General features: G+C 41.4%; 2 protein-coding genes across 2 annotated transcripts; both read right to left on the bottom strand.

Moving 5' to 3' along the window:
- Positions 1-8,109: 8,109 nt before the first annotated feature.
- LOC140246517 (uncharacterized) lies at positions 8,110-10,191 on the bottom strand. The gene has a single exon (XM_072325864.1). It carries the CDS (start codon positions 10,189-10,191, stop codon positions 8,110-8,112), a length of 2,082 nt encoding a protein of 693 aa, XP_072181965.1.
- A 1,839-nt stretch (positions 10,192-12,030) lies between these two features.
- Positions 12,031-14,142, bottom strand: LOC140246516 (uncharacterized). Its single transcript, XM_072325863.1, has one exon. It carries the CDS (start codon positions 14,140-14,142, stop codon positions 12,031-12,033), a length of 2,112 nt encoding a protein of 703 aa, XP_072181964.1.
- Positions 14,143-19,003: the final 4,861 nt, after the last annotated feature.

The following is a 19,003-nucleotide window of genomic DNA, read 5'->3' as shown; positions in this document are numbered from 1 at the left end:
AATAGCTGGGTTCGAAAGTTATATCATCTGTGATGTGTAAATATTTGCTAAACTATTTACTTCCGGGTATTGCTTTCCAATAGGTGATCTTTAACTATACAGAGCAAGAGAAAGTCCACTCCCATTAAAAAAGAGAAGTAAAATGCATGTCTTTTCAACAGTATGGTTTTGCGGGAGGTAATTTGCTAGTCGTATCTTATTCAATTTTGCCCCCCCCCCTTTTTTTTTTGTGTGTGTGTATCAATGAGAATGACCTGTATTCCGTCCTGCATTCACATTGGTGAGCACCCATTAAAAAAGAAGTGTTCGCTTTCAAAGTCATAAGACAATTTGAGTCACTGTGTACCTGCGTCTGTGAAGCATTCTCCTTCTCTCTACATCATGTTGTATTATCATCCTTCGATCAACACGGCTTAATGTATCACCATTACAAGTTTGTTTCCTTTTGCTTTGTTTTGCTTTACTGCTATAGGTTAGCACTAACACCTTTTCAGGGAAAATAGATGTGTGTAACCCTCCTGTTACTTCAAAATCCATTCAGTTAATAAAATTAAAAGAATTGACATATTGTTATCGCCACGTATCAGCACATGCCGTGTGAACATAACAGCGGGTATTGTTGTGATGGTTAAGTGTTCTATTTACAAGTACATAACTACAAACCCTTCTTTTAAGTTTCGGCTAATGAACATTATTTCATTATCAGAAAAAAAAAATAGTAAGCAATAGTTTATTTTCGAATAAACGAACCTTCGGAATAACAGACATAGCTTTTAACCAGCACCATATTCCTCACGAATATAGCACTATCAGCATAATCTGTTTTAAAGGCAAGCCACAAGTGTTTTGGTAAAAGGACGCAAGGAATAATGTTGCTTTTACGTTTAGATGAAGTAGTTTGACTATGAAAGTTGTTACTATGAATAAATTCCCTCAGAGCGTTTGTATAAGTTTATAATTGGATGAATCCTGCGAGTTATGTTGGCCAGGGAGTGAGTTTTCGTAACGTATACGTTTCCCACCTGCGCTTTTCCATGGAAATGAGATAATAAAGTTACTTTAATGTTTCTATAGTGAGATATGGGAGTAGTTCCTTGCAGGTGAGCTATATAAGGCTGTCATAATCCTTGAGGAGAAATCTCATAGCAGGGTATCACGTATATTTCGTTGAATCTTAAAATACCTTATGGAATTCGTCAGTGAAATCCGTCTGTATTTGACTCGATCTATATACAAAAGAAATAAGAAAAACACGAACCTCTTCGTTATCCTACCCGCAGGCGCAATCCAATGAATTTCACTTGCCTTTGTTGACCATGACAATTTTTTTATTCCTACACAATCAGGCTTTCAAAGACAGAAATCTATTTTGGCACGATCGACTATTTGAATCTGGTTCCTACTTTCGATATTTTGTAATGATAATAATAGTATTATTATTATTTTTTTTTTTTTTTTTTTTGGGGGGGGGGTCTGGTTTTTAATATCTTTGCTAGAGTTGCTTTACCAAAAATATGACTTCTGTGACACGGGATCCCTTAAATCTATTGGAATATTGATCAAAAGTCATGTATATGAAGATCACATATTTTAGCGAATATAGTGGGATTGACCCTTTTACGGATAGTCATTCTGTTATTCTCGGAGGAATAAAGTCTGTAATCTGCAATAAGCCTATAATATCCAATGAAACATTTTTTCATCGTACTATAAAATCGTGGTATACAGCTCCCCTATTTGGATGGAGGCTACGTTTCATGAAAAGACTTCTCTCTCATAAGACACACAGACTTTACTTCCCTTGTATACATAATATAGCTACATAGGGTTATTATGAGAATCTTTGGAATTTCCTTGATTTTATGTAAAGACTTTTATATAATGACTTCATGAAATCATGGAATGGGCAGCTTGTCTCTCATCATGCATAAAGAAAGCACGTAGGCATGAGCTGGCGGTCGAAGTACATGTTAGTGGGCTCAACTTCAGAACAAAACCCCCTATTTTGGTGGACAATGCTGTAGTGTAGTGGTCGTTGTAGGTCCATGAGTGGAGGTGGGCAGCACTACCACACACTACCAGCGGGAGTGCGATCAGCTCGTATTCTCATTAACTAGTAAAACTGTCTGATTGACTGCGAGTCATGAATATTCATGACCACTCTAGCGTGAACTCTTGACCCTGCTCGATCCGGCGAAAGTATTTTACTGGACTCTTTTTTCTCGGGTATCGCAGTTCTCGGCGTATCGCAATCCTCGGGTGTCACGCCCTCATACGGCTTGTCGCGTACACTGAATCACCCCTACGAGTAAAAAGAGTCCAGAAGCTAGACTAATTTCGACCGTACTGGCGCCCCCTTTCGCCAAAGCTGAAATAACCATGCTTATCGATAAACTTAGTTTTTCGCTTGATAAACAGAGTTTATCGTTAAACTTAGTTTCTCGATAAACTTACTTTATCGAAAAACTCTGTTTATCAAGTGAAAAACTTAGTTTATCAAGCGATACATTAGGTTTATCGAGAAACTCTGTTTATCGGACGAAAAACTCTGTTTATCGAGTGAAAAACTAGGTTTATCGCGATTAACTTAGTTTTTCAGTCGATAAGCAGAGTTTCTCTCGAAAAACTGAGTTTATCGACCGATAAACAAAGTTTTTCGGCGATAAACTAAGTTTATGATTGGAATTATTTGGCAAATGGCGCGCCATAGGCGTTGATATGAGCAATAGCTGAATAGGATAAATTTTGTTGAGTTTGAGGTAATGATGAAAACAAAATCAGTTCCGTTAAATCAAAAAGATAATTCTCAAGGTTAGGGCTCAGATTTTGCTCTGCTTTCAACCCTCTGCACAAAACTTTAATTTTGCACAGGGGTCAACAGGTGTGTATGAGAGTGTGTGGCTAACACCTAGACAATGGTCCTGAACAATGGCAAAGGTTTGAACGCTCTGCTACATATTCATGAGAAATCCCACTATCACAGCTGTTCTTTTTCTTTTTCATTCTAGATGAAGTGTATGCAAACACATGAAAACATGTGCCTATTTTTTTTTTTTCATGTGCATGCACTTTACCGTTATCATTAATTCAGACTAGCAGTGCTCAGGGCAATCCATCATGAATGATTACTAAAGAATTTATATGCCTTGGAACAAGAGTCCATAAGTCTAGTCAACAGAGTTCTGAAGAAGGTAGTATTCATCGTATCTATGTCCAATATGTTGTTCAGAGTCATAATAAGCACACACTAACATACATTGCTCGATCCTTGTGTAAGATTCAGTTGTAGAACCTTCAGAGGGTTCAAATTTGAACCAAATTTGGAACTTAACTTTATAATTAATTATGGATTTATCGAAAATTATATATGCGGGTTTTTTTTTTTTCGAAAATTGCCTCAAACTAAATTGCACTCTATTCAGCTATTTACTCATATCAATGTAATTTGATGGACAGTTTTTGAACTATCAAAGAGGAAATCCAGTCCAAATATAAGTTAGTCTGATTAAAAAGGGTAAAATCATGCAAGTTCAACAGTAAAAATTTGACTGAAATCGGATGACAATGAGGAAGTTGTAAAACTTTGATAATTTCTCCAAAACAGTTCTTGTACAGTTGGTATGAATATGCAAAGAGGTGAGCCAACCATGTTATGCCCTCACAATTTTGCGTTGATTGTGTATAAAAAATGAAGAAAAAATTTCTGTCTTTGAAGTCTGATAAATGACGATATTCCTGCTTGAATAACTTCAAAATAGTGATCAGTTAGATATATGAGGAGTTGATCCTCGGGCCTAATTGCGTTCGAATGAAAAACAGGGAATTTCAAAATGTTATGTACAAACTATATGGTAAGTTAAATGTGAAAAATCAAAAAGCTTCAAGGTGTCATAACTGTCATCCAAATGTGACCAAACTTATACCATTGAACTCGTAATATTTTTTTTTCTTATCAGACAAACTTATATTTTTGGAAGGGATTTTTCCCTTTAAGGATCAAAAGTGTGATTTTTTTTTTTTTTTTGTTGGTAACAGCCATGTATCATTTACACAGTCGTTACTCTCATCGAGTTGTGTGGGTTGAACAGTATTGTAATAGACTTGACTTGACGTGCATTTCATCTCATTTGAATATGCAAAAGTTGCACTGTACTTTACTTGGTTTATATGAAATTACATACTTTCGTCGTAAATAAAATAAATATTTGCTTTTATATCGGGAAAATACATATCTCTTTCGCGCCACCCACATTTCATATTTTAGTGATTCTAGTGTCCCGAGAGGGTTACCAAAGAAAAAAGGTTTTGCGTCGAGCCCCTGTCAGAAGATTATCGTAATTAGTCAAGACAAACGAGAACTTCAGCCCTCCTGTTTATTCGATTGAAAATCAATGATAAGATTATTGATATTTCCAGTACATTTGCATTCTAGTGAATTGTCTGTTTGTGCGTAACCGACTCTTGCTGTTATGTTCCGTTATTATCAATCCCCACTCATTGTAACATTTAGAAATTTGATTTTTCTTCCACCGCGTTATTGTCATTACTTGCATTTTTTTTTCATTTGTCCTCTCTATTTCTCTCTCTCTCTTTCTCACTTTCTCCCTCTCCCCTCTCTCTGCAAGTACAGAAACAGTTAAGGGTTCACCGTAAATTCACCCGAAGTATCTTTAATCACATGACAATTTGATTTTTTTTTTTGTTCTTGTAAGTTAGCAATCACATGCTACTTTGCACTTGCTACTTTCCTGTGCTTGTGTTTATTTGTGGTAGCAAAAGTTCACTAAGTCAACAACATCTCCGGAAAACTTTGTCACTAAACCTCGTCTATATCAGCAACTGTTGTGTCACTGGACAGAACGCTTTAAACTCATAATTGCCAATCCTAACTACTTAAAGTACGTTAATGCGTTATTGTTGTTGTTTTTGCTGTTGTTGTTCTTCTTCTTCTTCTTCTTGTTGTGGTGGTGGTGGTAGTGTTGCTGCTCCTGCTGCTGTTGTTGTTTTGTTGTTCTTTGTTTATAACAATAATGTTGTGCTTTCTATGAGGCCCCTCTCAGCATAGCTAAAAATTATCGGAAATATCAAGTAAATGCTCTAACTGAATTCCATAATATTTGCAAGGGAGTAATCTCTTTAATATCGTGTATCTTTTTAGAGATTGACTTTGCAGCATTAGGCTATTCAGGGATATCACACCAAATAGTACTCCTTTGTCTTCACACACAAGATCCAGTTACCATTCGAAAGTAATTCGTCTGTTTTTACATATTCATTTTCGACCGTATACATAATTTCCGAGAACTGACATGTGTTCCCCCGTTCAGTTATGTATTATGTAATCAGATGACTGCAAAAATAACCTGTATGTGTATGTTGCTTTTTGTTCAATCGATAGATTTGAAGGTTCGAAATATTTTATATTTTACAACACAGGGCCCCTTAGAAGACCACGTAATTGAACGGGCCACCATGTATTTAAATATTATTTGTTGAATAAAAAAATGAACATACATTTCTGTGCAACTTTAACGCCATTTCCATGTTAAGACCTTCCATTGCAGTTTTGCATGCCGGTACAATTCTATAGTTTCTGTTTGGTTGTTTTTTTTTTTCCGGAAATATTGTTTCTTTGCACAGTTCAGTTGGGTGTGAATACTCCAAGTGTACACAAAGTCATGATTCTGGTTCTACGCCTGTACTTTGCAAGCTTCGTGGTGTCTTAATTGACTTGTTTACATTTCTATTTGATTGCCGTTTTCGTCTTGATTGGTGTAAGTACATAAATGGAATTAAAGTGAGCTTCTTACAGCAGGAAACCATTGCTCGTTCACCGTTTGACGAAGTAGGCCTGCATTGTATTTTTGCGTGATATCAGTGTACGATATGTCAAGTAATGGAAACTCCTTGTAAACATGTTGATAGTAACTCTTACTGATGAGAGACTTGTTTGCACGATGTCAATCATTTATGGTGAAGCTGTCATGTATGTATGTGTGTGTGTGCGTGCGTGTGTGTATGTTTTTGTGGGATCGACTGTAAACCCTCCCCTCTTCCCTTTCCTTTTATAATATAGATTGTTTTTCGCACATATATAATTATATATATATATATATATATATATATATATATATATATATACATATTTCATATTTTCATTAGTAAATGGGGATGTTTAATGCAAATAGATAAAAAATACAATGATGTATCAAAATATTAATCAAAACGATCCCCGTCTATCCTAATTGTTAGAGGGCGTTGTTTCAGTGCTATCTTTAAGCATATTCTCGTCAGATTGTCAAAACTAAAAGGACATTGTTAGTCGAAAGAAATAAAATAATAAAATCGTATGCCTCACAGCTGAAGAATATGATTGTTTCAGGACCTCCTGGTATGGTTGTCCAAGCATGAATTACCTATGGACAATTTATCAAAGTCTTTGCACACACAGTGACATGAATGCATGTGTCATACCCAAAAAGGGGATGGAAATGCTCTAAGTCAGCACCAGTTCACATCAGAAGTATAAGACCTTAATAGGCACTATTTCGTCATTTCTATTTCAACCGACAATTGGCCCACTAGGCACTAGGCAATTTGTGATAATTGGGATGAAGAATAAGGATATTTTCAAAATTTAGAATAAATTGCAATGAACAAGGATGATGACATGGCAGAGTCACCATAAGAATGCATGAGTTGGGGCTCAAGGAAGCAGAGCAAAAGAAGAAGGCATGCATAGATTATGCACAGGTGAACTCGCCAGCAAACAATATTGTAATGGAATTACACTGCTACATTTCTGAAATATGTGACCGTCCTACGTCATCACCCTTGTTCAGTGTAATTTGTTAAAGGTTTTTCAAAGTATTGTTTCTCTGCTCAAGAACCACAATAAATTCAACAAATCTATACATGGAGTTGTCGATTTATGTACTGTGACATGATGTGAAATTATGAAAATCGTCTGGAATGTCCCTTTAAGAGGCGAAGGCAGTTTCCATTTAATGTTGAATATTCATAAATGAGATTCGGTGATCAGCGTTATTTTCCGTCGAAGCATAGATTGCAAGTCCATGGGCACGATGGGAAGGTGATACGCTAAAAGTTCACTGAAAGAAAGAAAATCAAAATCATGTACGAACGGCTCAGTGAGCAAGGTGAATGTTCATTATACGCTGTGATTTCAGTTTGGCCTATACACACTAGAGTAGTTTGGAAGAAGAGCTTATAAAGAGGAGAAACGAAGAGGGAAGCGACATATGGGGGTTGTGAGGAGGGCAAAAAGTGAAGAGTGGGAGACAGTAATGGGCTGGAAGTTGAAGTTGCACTAGTGGAGACAGTAGAGAAAGGAACACAGAGAGTGGTAAGGAAGAATAGTGTGAGAATCAAGTAAGATGTTCGGACATCGTTAGAAGGGGAAAGATGAGATAGAAGGGAAGAGGAAGAGGAAGGAGTTGAATGTTGGAGAATCATGGAGATAGGGGAGAGCAGTGAAGATTCATGAAACCAAGAGAACGAAGTCGGCGAACAGTGTGACTATGGAATGCGAATGAATGGAGAAAGGACGATTAACAGAAATAAGGAGGGGTAAGAAGAGGAGAAGTGAGAATATGCGGAGAGAAGGGAGAGAGAGAGAGAGGGGGGGGGGCAATGAAAAGAAGAAAAGAACAAATTGAAATTCAAGACGTAATTAGAGGGAGCTATTGTAGATCCTAGAATTAAATGCTGCTGCGGAAAAGAAAAATAATGGAGAGGAAATTGATGACAGTTAAATCCTGAAAAGGTTCCTGTGGGAGAAATGCAAAAATGAGAAATTAAATTAAGGTTAAAGTGTAGACCTGAGGAGAGAAGACAAGAGAAATAACCTGTAAAGAAATGTGTAAATTAAAACTAGTGGTCCTGAAAAGGACCGTTGAGTTGTATGGAAGGAAGAAATAAAAGAAGAAGAAAAGAAGAAAGAAGAGAACAGGACAGAAAGAAAAGAAAAGATAAGTAGTGTAGAAACAGACAAAAGTGTAAGAGAGAGAGAGAGGTAAGAGAAATGAAACACTGAGTAAAGGTACACAGCTAGTGAAAGTAGAGCAAGAAGTCTAGTTATGAGAATAACTAGGAGAACCGAGGAACTTGACGTTTCGGGCAGGTTGACTGTCCTTCGTCAGAAGTGAAGCGTGATCTGAGGAGAGGCGGGCTATATATGGAGAATGCGGACCTAGATGGAAGAGGTCGGTCGAGGCGGGCTCGCAGGCGGGCTGAGCGTCGGCTGTTGGTGGAGTGTTGTGGTCGTTGATGCGTTCTATTGTTCTTGGGGTGTGTTAGTGGGGGAGTACATCTGTGATGGCTAACTTGGCTGTTAGTAGGTCGTGCCCGGAGATTGGAGTCCGGGTTGGTAGATGGGGTGGACGCCGGTGGTGTGAATGAATTGTGTCGGTGAGGGCGTCTTCTGGAACCAGCGATAGGTGTGGTCGTGAGTGGAAGGCGCGGTTGACGTCGTGGGCGCTGTTGTGAAGAGGTGGGGGAAGAATTATGAGAGGAAGAAGTAGAGGGGGGAATGTGCTGTGGAGAGAGTGTGTTGTTGTTGTCATTGTTGCTGTTTGATTGTTTGTTGATGAGAGGAAGCCAGATGTTGTTGATGTGGAGTCCAGTATCCTGTGTAACAGTGTCGTGTGTGTGAATTTCTATGGCTTCTCTGATGCGTCGTGTGTTCCAGTTTTTGATGGATGTGATGAGTTTGCTGTCTTCCCAGTTGATACGATGTTCCGACTGTTGAGCGTGTTTCACGATGGCTGACTTTTCCCATTCCGAACGTCTGTAGCATGTTTTGTGTTCTTTCAGTCTGGTCTCTAGCGATCTCCCTGTTTCACCTATGTAGACTTTGCCGCATTGGCATGGGATACGGTAGACACCTGGTTGTTTGTGTCTGGAGTGCTTGTCTTTGTGTGAGTGCAATGAATTGTGAATTTTGTTGGAAGATGTATGACGGACCTGGATGTTGGCGGACTTGAAGATGCGTTGTAGTTTGTGCGAGGTGGCGCCAAGGTAGGGAAGATTTACAGTTGTGATGGGCTGTTCCTTGGCTGCTTGGTTGGGATGAGAAGGTGCTTGAGTGTTGATTTTGTGCTTGGGGTATTGGTTGATAGTGGTGAGTGTGTCTGTGATATGTTCGAGTTCTTGTTGAAGATGTTCTTTGTCGCTGATTTGATGAGCACGTCGGACGAGAGCGTTCGGTACTGACTGACGGACTGCTGGATGATGGAAGGAGCGGTAGTGAAGATATCTGTCTGTGTGAGTGGGTTTGCGGTAGACCTGGTGAGAGAAAGTGCCAGCGTTGGTCTTTGTGACGAGAACATCGAGGAAGGGGAGAGAATGGTTGTGTTCCGTTTCCACTGTGAATGAGATGTTGGAATGTTGTTCGTTGAGGTGTGTGAGGAAGTCGTCCAGTTGATCTGCTTGGTGTGGCCAGATGGTGAAGATGTCGTCGACATACCGGAGCCAGAGTGAAGGTTTGTGTTGTGCCGTGGCTAGTGCGTGACTTTCGAAATGTTCCATGTAAATGTTGGCAATGATCGGTGAGAGGGGGGAGCCCATGGCTGCGCCTTGTTGCTGTTTGTAGTGTGTGTCCCTCCATCGGAAGGAGGTAGAATTGAGACATGTGAGGAGGAGGTCGTGTATCTGTTGTGGTGTGAGTTGTGTTCTGGAAGAAAGAGAAGGGTCATCGGTGAGACGTTGTTTGATGATGTTACAGGCTCCGTTGACAGGAACGCTGGTGAAGAGTGATTCTACATCAAAGCTGACGAGGGTGTCTGTAGGGTTGATAGTAGTTTGAGAGAGAATGTCAATGAAGTGTTTGGAATTGTTAATGTGGTGTTCTGTGTTGCCAACGAGTGGCTGTAGAATGTCTGACAGGTGTTTGGCTGTTTCGTAGCAAGGGGAACCTCGTGTAGAAATGATGGGGCGGAGAGGCACTGATGGCTTGTGAATTTTGGGTTGCCCGAAGAGGATGGGACATCTGCTGGAGGAGGCACGGAGTCTGAAATAAAGCTGTTGAGGAAGGGCATTTGATCGATGAAGTTCGAGGAGCTTGGCGTTGAGTTTCCTCTCGGTGGCAGGAGTCGGGTCACGTTTCAGTTCGGTGTATGTGGGGGTGTGAAGGATGTCTTGTATCTTTTGTTCGTATTGTGTTTTGTCCATGACGACCGTGGCGTTGCCTTTGTCTGCTTGAATGATATGGATGGATGCGTTGCTTTGTAGAGTCTTCACCGCTGTTCGTTCTTCTTTGTTGAGGTTGGGCTGCGGTGGCTTAGCTAATAATAATAATAATAATAATAATAGCTGGTTTTTATATAGCGCATTTCACACACTTCAGGGTTTCAATGCGCTGTACAGACTACAGCTGTGGAGAGAGCTTGAGTAACAAGGAGTCGAATGTTGTCGGCTGCGGCTTTGTTCAGGTATCTGAGCTTGGGTTCCGTTTGTTGTATGATTTCTGTGAAAGGAATCTTCTTGGGTGGTGTTGCGAAGTTAAGCCCAAGGGATAACACGTTGTGTTCGGCTTGTGTGAGGTTGTGCTGGCTTAAATTGACAACTGTGTTGCGGGCGGCGGGCGGCTTGTCTCGTGTGTATGTATGGGTATGGCTGTTATGTAGTGTGTTGAACTTCCGTATCTGCTTCTCTCTGGTGCGAAGAAAGGTGGTCCTTGCTGTGTGAGAGTTGAAGGTCTGTATCTTCTGGAGGTCGGCAGGATGTAGTGTTTGTGACAAGTGTGTTTGTGAGGTGTTGATTTGTTGATCGATTGTGTGAAGTTCTTGTCGAGTATGGGCAATGCGTTCTCTGGTGAGGGAGAGGCCGGCTTGGTGAAGAATACGTCGAGCACGTGGAGTTTGTATGGTTGATTTCAGCTGTAGACCAGGAGGGATGATACTGTGATCTCGGCATCTTTTCAGAAAGGTGAGATGATTGGAGAGTTTAGATTGTTTGACTAGGTTCCGTTGAAGTAGGCGAGAAGATCGTTGAGTTTGCTCCCCGTAGAGCTCGGTTATGTGTCTTTTGAAGGTTTGCATGGTGAAGTTAATTAGGAAGAAAGATTTGCGGTGACACCATGTGTATGTAGTCCTTAACCGGATCGTAGTTTGGGAGAAGAGCTTGTAAAGAGGAGAAACGAAGAGGGAAGCGACATATGGGGGTTGTGAGGAGGGCAAAAAGTGAAGAGTGGGAGACAGTAATGGGCTGGAAGTTGAAGTTGCACTAGTGGAGACAGTAGAGAAAGGAACACAGAGAGTGGTAAGGAAGAATAGTGTGAGAATCAAGTAAGATGTTCGGACATCGTTAGAAGGGGAAAGATGAGATAGAAGGGAAGAGGAAGAGGAAGGAGTTGAATGTTGGAGAATCATGGAGATAGGGGAGAGCAGTGAAGATTCATGAAACCAAGAGAACGAAGTCGGCGAACAGTGTGACTATGGAATGCGAATGAATGGAGAAAGGACGATTAACAGAAATAAGGAGGGGTAAGTAGAGGAGAAGTGAGAATATGCGGAGAGAAGGGAGAGAGAGAGAGAGAGAGAGGGGGGGGGGGCAATGAAAAGAAGAAAAGAACAAATTGAAATTCAAGACGTAATTAGAGGGAGCTATTGTAGATCCTAGAATTAAATGCTGCTGCGGAAAAGAAAAATAATGGAGAGGAAATTGATGGCAGTTAAATCCTGAAAAGGTTCCTGTGGGAGAAATGCAAAAATGAGAAATTAAATTAAGGTTAAAGTGTAGACCTGAGGAGAGAAGACAAGAGAAATAACCTGTAAAGAAATGTGTAAATTAAAACTAGTGGTCCTGAAAAGGACCGTTGAGTTGTATGGAAGGAAGAAATAAAAGAAGAAGAAAAGAAGAAAGAAGAGAACAGGACAGAAAGAAAAGAAAAGATAAGTAGTGTAGAAACAGACAAAAGTGTAAGAGAGAGAGAGAGGTAAGAGAAATGAAACACTGAGTAAAGGTACACAGCTAGTGAAAGTAGAGCAAGAAGTCTAGTTATGAGAATAACTAGGAGAACCGAGGAACTTGACGTTTCGGGCAGGTTGACTGTCCTTCGTCAGAAGTGAAGCGTGATCTGAGGAGAGGCGGGCTATATATGGAGAATGCGGACCTAGATGGAAGAGGTCGGTCGAGGCGGGCTCGCAGGCGGGCTGAGCGTCGGCTGTTGGTGGAGTGTTGTGGTCGTTGATGCGTTCTATTGTTCTTGGGGTGTGTTAGTGGGGGAGTACATCTGTGATGGCTAACTTGGCTGTTAGTAGGTCGTGCCCGGAGATTGGAGTCCGGGTTGGTAGATGGGGTGGACGCCGGTGGTGTGAATGAATTGTGTCGGTGAGGGCGTCTTCTGGAACCAGCGATAGGTGTGGTCGTGAGTGGAAGGCGCGGGTGACGTCGTGGGCGCTGTTGTGAAGAGGTGGGGGAAGAATTATGAGAGGAAGAAGTAGAGGGGGGAATGTGCTGTGGAGAGAGTGTGTTGCTGTTGTCATTGTTGCTGTTTGATTGTTTGTTGATGAGAGGAAGCCAGATGTTGTTGATGTGGAGTCCAGTATCCTGTGTAACAGTGTCGTGTGTGTGAATTTCTATGGCTTCTCTGATGCGTCGTGTGTTCCAGTTGTTGATGGATGTGATGAGTTTGCTGTCTTCCCAGTTGATGCGATGTTCCGACTGTTGAGCGTGTTTCACGATGGCTGACTTTTCCCATTCCGAACGTCTGTAGCATGTTTTGTGTTCTTTCAGTCTGGTCTCTAGCGATCTCCCTGTTTCACCTATGTAGACTTTGCCGCATTGGCATGGGATACGGTAGACACCTGGTTGTTTGTGTCTGGAGTGCTTGTCTTTGTGTGAGTGCAATGAATTGTGAAGTTTGTTGGAAGATGTATGACGGACCTGGATGTTGGCGGACTTGAAGATGCGTTGTAGTTTGTGCGAGGTGGCGCCGAGGTAGGGAAGATTTACAGTTGTGATGGGCTGTTCCTTGGCTGCTTGGTTGGGATGAGAAGGTGCTTGAGTGTTGATTTTGTGCTTGGGGTATTGGTTGATAGTGGTGAGTGTGTCTGTGATATGTTCGAGTTCTTGTTGAAGATGTTCTTTGTCGCTGATTTGATGAGCACGTCGGACGAGAGCGTTCGGTACTGACTGACGGACTGCTGGATGATGGAAGGAGCGGTAGTGAAGATATCTGTCTGTGTGAGTGGGTTTGCGGTAGACCTGGTGAGAGAAAGTGCCAGCGTTGGTCTTTGTGACGAGAACATCGAGGAAGGGGAGAGAATGGTTGTGTTCCGTTTCCACTGTGAATGAGATGTTGGAATGTTGTTCGTTGAGGTGTGTGAGGAAGTCGTCCAGTTGATCTGCTTGGTGTGGCCAGATGGTGAAGATGTCGTCGACATACCGGAGCCAGAGTGAAGGTTTGTGTTGTGCCGTGGCTAGTGCGTGACTTTCGAAATGTTCCATGTAAATGTTGGCAATGATCGGTGAGAGGGGGGAGCCCATGGCTGCGCCTTGTTGCTGTTTGTAGTGTGTGTCCCTCCATCGGAAGGAGGTAGAATTGAGACATGTGAGGAGGAGGTCGTGTATCTGTTGTGGTGTGAGTTGTGTTCTGGAAGAAAGAGAAGGGTCATCGGTGAGACGTTGTTTGATGATGTCACAGGCTCCGTTGACAGGAACGCTGGTGAAGAGTGATTCTACATCAAAGCTGACGAGGGTGTCTGTAGGGTTGATAGTAGTTTGAGAGAGAATGTCAATGAAGTGTTTGGAATTGTTAATGTGGTGTTCTGTGTTGCCAACGAGTGGCTGTAGAATGTCTGACAGGTGTTTGGCTGTTTCGTAGCAAGGGGAACCTCGTGTAGAAATGATGGGGCGGAGAGGCACTGATGGCTTGTGAATTTTGGGTTGCCCGAAGAGGATGGGACATCTGCTGGAGGAGGCACGGAGTCTTAAATAAAGCTGTTGAGGAAGGGCATTTGATCGATGAAGTTCGAGGAGCTTGGCATTGAGTTTCCTCTCGGTGGCAGGAGTCGGGTCACGTTTCAGTTCGGTGTATGTGGGGGTGTGAAGGATGTCTTGTATCTTTTGTTCGTATTGTGTTTTGTCAATGACGACCGTGGCGTTGCCTCTCCGCCCCATCATTTCTACACGAGGTTCCCCTTGCTACGAAACAGCCAAACACCTGTCAGACATTCTACAGCCACTCGTTGGCAACACAGAACACCACATTAACAATTCCAAACACTTCATTGACATTCTCTCTCAAACTACTATCAACCCTACAGACACCCTCGTCAGCTTTGATGTAGAATCACTCTTCACCAGCGTTCCTGTCAACGGAGCCTGTGACATCATCAAACAACGTCTCACCGATGACCCTTCTCTTTCTTCCAGAACACAACTCACACCACAACAGATACACGACCTCCTCCTCACATGTCTCAATTCTACCTCCTTCCGATGGAGGGACACACACTACAAACAGCAACAAGGCGCAGCCATGGGCTCCCCCCTCTCACCGATCATTGCCAACATTTACATGGAACATTTCGAAAGTCACGCACTAGCCACGGCACAACACAAACCTTCACTCTGGCTCCGGTATGTCGACGACATCTTCACCATCTGGCCACACCAAGCAGATCAACTGGACGACTTCCTCACACACCTCAACGAACAACATTCCAACATCTCATTCACAGTGGAAACGGAACACAACCATTCTCTCCCCTTCCTCGATGTTCTCGTCACAAAGACCAACGCTGGCACTTTCTCTCACCAGGTCTACCGCAAACCCACTCACACAGACAGATATCTTCACTACCGCTCCTTCCATCATCCAGCAGTCCGTCAGTCAGTACCGAACGCTCTCGTCCGACGTGCTCATCAAATCAGCGACAAAGAACATCTTCAACAAGAACTCGAACATATCACAGACACACTCACCACTATTAACCAATACCCCAAGCACAAAATCAACACTCAAGCACCTTCTCATCCCAACCAAGCAGCCAAGGAACAGCCCATCACAACTGTAAATCTTCCCTACCTCGGCGCCACCTCGCACAAACTACAACGCATCTTCAAGTCCGCCAACATCCAGGTCCGTCATACATCTTCCAACAAACTTCACAATTCATTGCACTCACACAAAGACAAGCACTCCAGACACAAACAACCAGGTGTCTACCGTATCCCATGCCAATGCGGCAAAGTCTACATAGGTGAAACAGGGAGATCGCTAGAGACCAGACTGAAAGAACACAAAACATGCTACAGACGTTCGGAATGGGAAAAGTCAGCCATCGTGAAACACGCTCAACAGTCGGAACATCGCATCAACTGGGAAGACAGCAAACTCATCACATCCATCAACAACTGGAACACACGACGCATCAGAGAAGCCATAGAAATTCACACACACGACACTGTTACACAGGATACTGGACTCCACATCAACAACATCTGGCTTCCTCTCATCAACAAACAATCAAACAGCAACAATGACAACAACAACACACTCTCTCCACAGCACATTCCCCCCTCTACTTCTTCCTCTCATAATTCTTCCCCCACCTCTTCACAACAGCGCCCACGACGTCAACCGCGCCTTCCACTCACGACCACACCTATCGCTGGTTCCAGAAGACGCCCTCACCGACACAATTCATTCACACCACCGGCGTCCACCCCATCTACCAACCCGGACTCCAATCTCCGGGCACGACCTACTAACAGCCAAGTTAGCCATCACAGATGTACTCCCCCACTAACACACCCCAAGAACAATAGAACGCATCAACGACCACAACACTCCACCAACAGCCGACGCTCAGCCCGCCTGCGAGCCCGCCTCGACCGACCTCTTCCATCTAGGTCCGCATTCTCCATATATAGCCCGCCTCTCCTCAGATCACGCTTCACTTCTGACGAAGGACAGTCAACCTGCCCGAAACGTCAAGTTCCTCGGTTCTCCTAGTTATTCTCATAACTAGACTTCTTGCTCTACTTTCACTAGCTGTGTACCTTTACTCAGTGTTTCATTTCTCTTACCTCTCTCTCTCTCTTACACTTTTGTCTGTTTCTACACTACTTATCTTTTCTTTTCTTTCTGTCCTGTTCTCTTCTTTCTTCTTTTCTTCTTTTTTTTATTTCTTCCTTCCATACAACTCAACGGTCCTTTTCAGGACCACTAGTTTTAATTTACACATTTCTTTACAGGTTATTTCTCTTGTCTTCTCTCCTCAGGTCTACACTTTAACTTTGATTTAATTTCTCATTTTTGCATTTCTCCCACAGGAACCTTTTCAGGATTTAACTGTCATCAATTTCCTCTCCATTATTTTTCTTTTCCGCAGCAGCATTTAATTCTAGGATCTACAATAGCTCCCTCTAATTACGTCTTGAATTTCAATTTGTTCTTTTCTTCTTTTCATTGCCCCCCCCCCTCTCTCTCTCCCTTCTCTCCGCATATTCTCACTTCTCCTCTACTTACCCCTCCTTATTTCTGTTAATCGTCCTTTCTCCATTCATTCGCATTCCATAGTCACACTGTTCGCCGACTTCGTTCTCTTGGTTTCATGAATCTTCACTGCTCTCCCCTATCTGACATGTGCATGGGAAAAACCAGTTTCTATGAATATAATGGGTGAGAGTGAAAAGGTCACAAAGAATACAAACCTCCCTTTGAAAATTGACTGGCCATTTCGTAAGCGCTATGTAATCTCTCCCTCTGTCGAAAATAGCAAACTCTTCATGACTTTATTTCATATGGGTCTAAAAGTAAGACCACATTCAATCTCATGTGTGAGAGGATCTTTCAACAGGCTGATTAGACATCAGATCGTGAGCCCGTGTATGGTACTTCGGAGGCAGACCTAAATCAGTAGTGTTCAACCCGGAATGCGGCATATTTGGTAAGCATACAATCCATACTCGTATCTACCTAAAGATTGTGCCTCACACGTAGAGTTTTACATAAAAGTAAATGCATAATCACAAGATAATTGAGTCTCTTTTGTTTGTCTGGTATGTGCTTTTTTCTGTTAAGATTTCGCTGATTGTAGGTAAACATGATTAGTCAAACAACGTATACCGTGTTCATATTTGTAATAGAGTAATGGCACTTTGCAAAACAGAAAAACAGAAAGATCAATAACAATGTCCTGCATGACAATAAAAGCATTAGTAATCGTTGTCCCCGCTTGAAATAAATCAATGTCTAACAATTGTATCACAAATTTGTGCAAAGAGATGGGAAGTATCAGGGCATTTCAAGACAAGCGTATAGAAATTGCAACAACACATGTCAGACTTCTTTAGGACTTTTCTCTTTAATGATTTAACTATGTCCTGCTTAATCACTTTTTTTTTATTTCTTTAGCAACTGAAATGAACGAGAGGGGTGGCTATTCATGTTTTTATGATATTCGAAACTCGATCAGAGTGTCGACAAATGACAGACAAAATTACTCAGAGAGAGGTTGTATCATGCAGCCAATTTGACCATCATGTAAAGGTCTTGGGGCACAAAAATCAGTTATTGAGATTATAGGACTAGCAACGAAAATTTGGTATCTGCTTCAGAAAGATTAACAAGGAGAGATGTTGGAAGAAAGTATTCCACACAACAGTAAAACTGCACAACAATGTACTGAACAGACTGCTCAAGTAATGACGGGGTTACTTATACAGAATATGGCTGGAAAGCGAAAAAAAAAAACAATCATGGTAGTCATAAACCTTTCTCATTGCCTCATAAATTCATTTCATGAAAAAAAAAGAATTCTAGAAAGGACATCGAATCTTCAGCGACTTCAAAGATATTATTATAAATCACAACTGACTGATTTCAGTCCAAGTTATTTAGTCACGCAGTATATGTTCGACAATAAAAGGGTCTTTCTTGTTTACTCACTCTTACTTTGCTTTTCTTTGCTTTCTTTCACAATTTCGAGAGAAATTCTTTACCATTTGAGGATATGCTTTCCTAGAAATACTGCTGCCTGTTTTGTTTGTCCAATAAATTAGGTGACATTAATCTCGGAAGGATTTTTTTCTTGATACTTAAGGTAAACGAATATAGTTCTCGTGTTTCTCTCAAAACTGGGGCAGCCAGTATGTTCGTGCAATGAATATATTAAAATATTGAATCTATCTTCCAAGGATATAGATATTATATTGCATAGACTGAAGGACACCTTGTTACGTGATAAATTATACAAACATCCCAGCAGACGCACGATATTTAATGATGATTTCTCTCATTGCACTCAAATTTTCATGGATATTCTCTTTTTACATGACGACATTCTTTTTAATACGATATCACCGGAGGGATATTATCGTTCCTATATGATTTTAATTTGATTACTTTAACTTCACCGGTCTTACATTCGAGACACAGTGGACAGATCCAGCACATTTATTTCTATATTTCATTTGACATTGAGGAAATACACATATTGATTACATAATCATATATGGTTTTCCTTACATCGAGAGACAATTTTTTGCCTCAATCCAAATTGGAACTGACTTTTCTTCTCTATTCACTTTATCTAAAGGGGCTGCAGGATTTCGATGTGGAAAGAAAACTTTGGAATCATCGGCAAACAGACGAAAGAACATAGTGTTAGATTAAATTTTGAAATCATTTTGATAAAGAATGAACAAAAGCGGGCCCAAGAGAAATTCCTGAGGGACCCAGCAAGATAATATTATCAATCTAGAATTAAAAAGATAAATATTAACACACTGTTTCCTGTCGGTCAAAAAGCTCCTGAACGGACCATGAGACAAATAATCAATAGCGTGGACTGCTTTGTCAAAAATGGCAACAGTTTTAGAATTTTTTTTCTTCAAATTCCCTGATTAAGATTGAGAATCACAAAAGAAATCTACATTCAGTTGAGAACTTGATCACACGAGAGTATATCAAATGCTTAAGAATTGTGAAAATAGCAGTCAAAAGATGTTATCACTACCCCCCACCTTTCTT

This window comes from Diadema setosum, chromosome 3 (assembly GCF_964275005.1).
Source record: "Diadema setosum chromosome 3, eeDiaSeto1, whole genome shotgun sequence".
Classification (NCBI taxonomy): domain Eukaryota; kingdom Metazoa; phylum Echinodermata; class Echinoidea; order Diadematoida; family Diadematidae; genus Diadema; species Diadema setosum.
This window is presented reverse-complemented; position numbering and strand designations above follow the sequence as displayed.